At 37.3% G+C, this 6444-nt stretch overlaps 2 protein-coding genes across 4 annotated transcripts in view; one reads left to right on the top strand and one right to left on the bottom strand.

Moving 5' to 3' along the window:
* Positions 1-2324: 2324 nt before the first annotated feature.
* Positions 2325-5362, bottom strand: LOC112522956 (acyl-coenzyme A thioesterase 9, mitochondrial-like). 3 transcript variants are annotated; one of them, XM_025133448.1, is made up of 6 exons: positions 5239-5362; positions 4755-5148; positions 4504-4672; positions 3911-4380; positions 3283-3411; positions 2325-2717 (listed from the first exon to the last, which is right to left on the bottom strand). In XM_025133448.1, exons 1-6 carry the CDS (start codon positions 5274-5276, stop codon positions 2580-2582), a joined length of 1338 nt encoding a protein of 445 aa, XP_024989216.1. In that variant the 5' UTR covers positions 5277-5362; the 3' UTR covers positions 2325-2579. The 3 variants fall into 3 exon arrangements, with proteins under 3 accessions (XP_024989216.1, XP_024988503.1, XP_024989839.1); XM_025132735.1 differs by having other exon boundaries at positions 4755-5362; XM_025134071.1 differs by lacking the exon at positions 5239-5362 and having other exon boundaries at positions 4772-5018.
* Positions 5363-6260: 898 nt separating this feature from the next.
* LOC112501974 (shewanella-like protein phosphatase 2) overlaps positions 6261-6444 on the top strand; it is a 4634-nt gene continuing 4450 nt past the window's right edge. The window contains exon 1 of the mRNA XM_025105800.1: positions 6261-6329. Within this exon, the coding sequence (XP_024961568.1) occupies positions 6261-6329 (69 nt within the window). The remainder of the gene's footprint in view (positions 6330-6444) is intronic.

The following is a 6444-nucleotide window of genomic DNA, read 5'->3' as shown; positions in this document are numbered from 1 at the left end:
GTGTGTTTTCAACAAGGCGATGAAATCTTTTTAATATAAAATTCATAGGCGGTGGAAGATAATATATTAAAACCAAACATTTCTTAACCATGAAGTATTGGGTTTTATATATATATATATATATATATATATATATATATATATATATATATATATATAATACTTTCCTAACACATAACCGCCTACATTTATATACTGCTTCCATATGTATGCATAATATCAAATTACCACATATATACACATAATCCATGCAAGTTTTATCATAATTATGCATGCTATCACATAATTCATAAAATAAACACATAAGGTTACCTTGACCCAGGTTCGCAGAAAAACCCGGTTATAACAAATACGGTAGCACGAGCCGCCGTATGCTCAACATTGGATCTATCCATCATTATTGTCATCTAATTCTTTTGAGAGATTTCATTTCAATTCCTTCAAATCTAATTCCACCAAATTCTTTTACAAACCAAGCTAAGTTCTCTTAACCAAATAGATGAATTCTAATTCATTGACAAATTTTCACCAACCAAATTTCTTCGGATTCAATTCCAGTTCACTGCATTCCTTCCAAAAACATTCTAACAAACAAAATTTCCCATTGTTTTGTATTGAAACTCAAAAGCAATTGGCAAGTATAATTATCCTCCTCTTTCACCTTAACATCATATTAGTAAAAGAGGTTATTTTTACTGCAAAGACAAATAGTCAAGAAACCCTTTGATTCCATATGACAAGTAACCAACGAATCAAAATTTGAACATCTTGAAAGGTTAGCTCAACTTTGGTCTTTGAGGCTAATGAGAGATAATAGTTATGTTAATGCTTCTATGAATTAGAGCCATTGGCCCTAAAAGAAAGCCTTGTGATACAGAGATTTATGATTCAACTAAGCAAAGACTCTATTAAAGATATTAATATTGTAATAAGGGTGTGTTTGGTGCATGAAATAGGATGAGACATGACAATACAAAAATGCATTTTCTTCCCATCAAAGGAGGTGTAACAAAAAACAGAGAGATGAGACAAGAATGGCAAATTACTAAATTACCAATGTTAAATTAAAACTTTAGAACATTCCACAATGATTTCACCTATTTAATCCCTTTCCTTCCATTTCAGTCATTTTAGTTTTTCCAAGTAAATTGTCCCATAAGATATATAAATTTTTTAAAGCATGAAAATGGTGGTGGTGGTGGTGGTTATAAATTTTTTAAAGCATGAAAATAATAATGGTGGTGGAGGCGGCGGCGGCGGTGGTGGCGGCGGCGGTGGCGGTGGTGGTGGCGGTGGTGGCGGCCGCACAGGGCATCAAACCCAAAAGGGGCATCGAGTTGTCATTTATTACTAGTTTTGGGTTTAATAATTTGAGAATTTGACAACTGAGTTTTAACTATAAAAATAGGTCGAAGGCCTTAGTCATGAATACTGAATGCACATTGTTGGAAAAAGTTGGAAAAGTTTTTGTTTGTATAAAGTTCTCTGTATGAATAAAGTTGTTTAGATGAATTAATTTGTCTGTATAAGTTGGAAAGATTTTGTTTGAGAGAGTTTTTGCAGATGTAAGGAGCATTTTTTTAGTTGTAAGGGAAATGTTTGGAAAAAAAAAAACTTAGCTTTTTATATAAACACCCCCTAGAAGCTTACTGGATAAGTCACTTTCTATATCATTAAACCACTACAAAACAATCATGCATAGTTGAGCGAAATAGTTGTTAATTCCATTAAACTTATTAACTTGCTAACATATAAACCCTTAGTCTTTAGTCTTTAAACCTGTAACTTTTGAGTTTTACTCTTTGCTTACTACGATAGTAATTTGGATGTAATTTACTATTTTAGGTAAAAACTAATTATAGTTTTCCTTGTCTTTTAAGTCTCATATATTGAAATAAAGTTTCTATTTTGCTAATTTCAATTTGTAAAAAGAAAAACTGGAAAAGAATGAAGCACGACCTTAATTTAAGATTTATCCTTTTATCTTTTTATATTATGTATTCGGGGTTTTGGTTTTTATGTCACTCCATTGTATTTTTTTTATTATAATCAATAAAAATCTACATGGGAATGATATACTTAACTTGAATAGGTTTTAAACTCTTTAAAAAATCGCATGTTTCGTTGTTTAACAAAAATAGGTTTAGGGGCATCTTTTATTACTTTCGCACGGGGCATAAAAAATCTTAAGACCGGCCCTGCTTGAGTCACATCAATCCATAGCTAGCTAGCTAGGTAAACATGTTGAATGAGCCATGCATGCTCACTGAATCAACGATGCATGGTAAGTAATAGGTAAACAAGCAGCTGCTACTAAATACAAACCATAAAATGTTGGTTTTGAAATTACAAATCATAAACCGAAAGACATTCGTTTTTACATGCAATTTGGATGTAGAAGCCATTTCAAAGTCTTCGCCTTGGATAACCGAAACTGCTCCTATTTGAAAATATTAGTTGGTTCATAAAACATGCCGTCATTCACCATTATGGCTTTCCAACAATCTCTACCCAACTATGAAATTTACATGATTGATTTCCAATTATATATGTTCAATTGGCATTATGAAGCACATTGGTTAAGAGTTCTCGCAATCCATGCGTTCAATCACTCGACGTGCCTCCTCCTCTGTCGCCGGAACAACGCTACGGATCTTCCATTTGTTTTTCTTCGTATCTGAGTAGGTCGTAAATGTGAAGTAGAACTTGTTTGATACCTTCAACAAATCATCAATCATTTACTTGAAGGTTGGAAATTTGGAGTGTTCAATCAGATTGGAACAGCAGTATAACCAAACTGAACCGACCCCATAAATCCCACTCAAAAGTACTGTATGAGGGGTGAGATTTATGCAGAACTGACCTCCATCCCAAATAGTAGAGTGGTTGTTTCCATGGCTTGGATGGATCAATTGTATCTATATGACAATGTGTGTATTTTGACACTTTCCATAAGATAAACAAATGTGTAGGGTTAGGGGACATTTACCAAAAGCTAACCGTGAACGTGCTTATCGAGTCGCTCACGTTACTGGGTGAGCATGCCTACGACCAAGAATTTTACCCGCTAAGTGAAGATAATGACTCTTGCCCACTTAGCATTTACCAACAATCTTACTATTGCCAACGACCAACGGTAAGTGAAGATAATGACTCTTACCCGGTTAATGTTTACCAACAATCTTACTATTGCCATTTTGATGGCCGAGAATCTTACCGGTAAAGTAAATGAGGATGGTGACGCTTATCTGGTTAGCGTTAGGTAAATAACCCGTTACTTACCTCTGCAGATCTGAGCTCAGGTCGGGTGACATGAGCAACAACTTCCACGTTGATCAGAGGTTCCATTGGGTTCTCAAGTTGTGTGTATAAAACACATGACTTCAAACACAAAAAGTTTCCAACATCCACCTGGTATCAACAAATCAGATGTTACATGCAACATATAATAGGCCCTAAGGCTATGCTAGGCAAATTAGTTGTCAGTTGAAAATAACTAGTTATTGTCTAATAAGCTAGCAGATAAACCAGTCATATTTGGTAAAAGAAACTAGTTGATAAGCTAGATGACGATGTAAACTAACCTAAAATGACAATGTTAATGTAAGGGCAGTTGTAGGAAGAAAAAAAGTGAAAGAAAAGCCTTTGGAGCTTATTGAAATGCTATTTCGAAGTAGTGTTTTAAAAAGATAGCATACAATTAACCAAACGGGTCTTTTCATGCTCAATAAGCTAAATAAATAAGCTTATGGTCGCCAAACATTGTCTAGGCAAATTCATGGTAAAACAAGCAAGGAATCAAGTAGTCACGGAAACAGGCATGAGATTGACTGGGTTTGTTTGATCTATAGAATTAATCCCATTGTTGTTCTACTCGAATCTTGAGAGATGAAAATGAGTTAACACTTACAGGTTTCAAGAAATCAACATGATCAACCTCAAGAACGCGCGGTTGACTACCAGCAAAAGCATAAGCGGTTCCAAAAGCCAGCTCAAAAGCTCTTCGCATCAGAAACCCTCCAAAAATCCGACCATGGGTGTTCCTTTGCTGCGGCTGGCATACCAACGAGTTTTGTAAGCGTGTATCCTTTATAAGAATACTATCTCTATCTGCCAAAGCCGGCATATCAATGAAAACACGTCCTTCAGCCAGCAGCGCGTTCAGCCTCTCGACTTCCTTTCCGCTCTCAATATTCTTCATCTGCGTCCTTCTCTTTTTCCTGGATGCATTCCTCTCTTCTGCTTCTTGCCAAAGCATTTTCTCTTTTGCAGTTTCTGGGGAGATTGGGTTGATGGATGCTGATTTGCCCGTTTTAGAATCACGGCCCACAAAAGTGAAGTTGGCAACTAGAGCTTGTGAGTCCACATGATCACATGTTTCTGCAGATTTACAAATATTAATCATTACAAATTTAGTTCCACCTACAAAACTAGAAATATGACATCTTATAGGAGCTATTTGAAAAGTTTTATAACATAGTAGAGATAGCTAGTCGATTGTACCTTGGATGACTTCTAGCAGAATCTCCATAGACGAACGACCAACCCAAGTAACAGCTCCTTCTATCTTCAAATCAGTGTCGGCAAAAATGGGGTTTTTAAGAACTATTTTGTCGACAGAAGCAGTCACTAGTAACAATGAATCGGCCATACTCGCATGATTGATGCAGTGCTGATTCAACAAAACAAAATGTTATGATGTTTATACGACAATCCTTATTTTTAAAACATGTAAGAGGGGATACAGCGCATACTTTGAAGGAGATAGTACCAGCGAGAGCATCAAGGTCTTCCAGCAATTTACCCATGCGAATCCCGTTCCAGGGATTTCTGTACTGTTCTCTCAGAATGTAATCAGTCGAAAATGGGTACAGAATCGAAGTCCTGCTCAGAGATGGAGTTTTAGGGGTGATGGAGTCGACGACATCGGATGGGGTGCTGCTGCCGAAAATGGTGGATCTCGCTTGCCAAAGAGCATTCGTCACCGGTGAATGGTAGATGCCAGGCCAAAAGCTAACAGGCTTGCGCAATGAAGATCCGGCGTCAATGGCGGACACACCGTCATCATGTCGACGTTGAGCTTTGGATGAAGAAGCACCAGATATGGGGGAAAAAGATGGGTCCGGTGGCCCTGAAGACGAATATAACCTGCAACTACAAAACATACGATTGAATATTTGGGAATTTCGACATCCATGATCTTGATTACAGTTTCCCAGAAAACGAGAGGTGACGAACGATGGGTCTCTGGGTTTCTTGAATCTTATTGCTTTCATCTCGTCTAATTTCTGTCAAAATGAGAAATCAGAACCACAAATACGAAGATAATGCTATAAATAAGCAAGAAACAGAAACACACCAATGGACTTCAATCAATCACTCCCTACTTAATAGGTCAGATCTGCTTTCATGTTTGAAATTTATTTTTCAAGAAACGCCCTTTTAACAAGTCTAAAGGTTTTGATGATATCGATATTGATGAGATTGACAATATTGGTGTTAGTTACGATATTGGTGCTAGTGACTATATCCTGGAGCTGGAACTGCTAATTAGCATGAATGTGCTAACTATGGATATGCTGGCTAAATAGGAAGACCAACTTTATATCACCCTTCAATTCGAATTAGCAAAAGCAATGTCTCCTTACATAATATGGATTCCAAACATTTATAATCTAGATGTAAATGAGTCCTAAAATATTATAATAAAAAGTCAAAAAAGAAGAATTATTTTGCATTTTCAGGTAGATAAATGGATCCAGTTCTTCAACGAAAATCACTTCTTTACAATTACAGCATAAATTCATCCACAAGAAACAATGGATTCAGAGATGACCTGCAAAGACTTAGGGGCTGTTTGTTTCCCTCTTAATGGTGACATTAAGAGGGCACCTCTGAATCGGTCAGAGGTGAGACATGTTTGGCAAAAAAATAAAAGCCTCTTAATGGTTACTCAAACCTCTTAACCATTTTGAGGTTGAATCCATGCTAAACCATTCAGATTATTATTTTGACCTCTATACCCTTCTCCACACCTACCGCCCCATTCTCTCCTTCTCTACTCTTCCACATCGGCCTACCACAGGAAATGCTACATCATCGTCTCCAAGGGAAAATCAGCCGGTGACCTCCATCTTCCACATCTCCATCGCCGGTGACCTCCATCGCCGGTGACCTCCATCGCCCGGTGACATCCATCGCCCACGCCTCTGTTTTCAGTGACGGTGACGCGCAGAAGCTTCTCGACCCTCCATCAGGTAATGTCTCCGGTCGTACTTATTCGTGGGGTTGCCGGTTGCTGGTCGCCRGTCGGTAGTCGCCGGTCGCCGGTGACCTCTAATCAGATTATTTGTTTTCCCTATTTACATTTCTCGAAGCTATTATCACTTTTACATCAAGTATTTAGATCAACTATTTAGATGGTGACCTCTAATCAGATTGTTT

This window comes from Cynara cardunculus (assembly GCF_001531365.2).
Source record: "Cynara cardunculus var. scolymus isolate 2C chromosome LG 1, CcrdV1, whole genome shotgun sequence".
In the NCBI taxonomy this organism is placed as follows: Eukaryota; Viridiplantae; Streptophyta; class Magnoliopsida; order Asterales; family Asteraceae; genus Cynara; species Cynara cardunculus.
Note: the sequence above shows the minus strand (reverse complement) of the source record. Positions and strands in the feature narration are given on the sequence as shown.

Bases quoted from the DNA above. Each gene is read 5' to 3' on its own strand.
- LOC112522956 (XM_025132735.1), bottom strand. From the start codon at position 5,276: ATGAAAGCAATAAGATTCAAGAAACCCAGAGACCCATCGTTCGTCACC. The intron at 3,412-3,910 runs GTAAGTGTTAAC...TGTTGATACCAG, and splicing joins ATGTTGATTTCTTGAAACCT to GTGGATGTTGGAAACTTTTT. The intron at 2,718-3,282 runs GTAAGTAACGGG...GATTTGTTGAAG, and splicing joins CTGAGCTCAGATCTGCAGAG to GTATCAAACAAGTTCTACTT.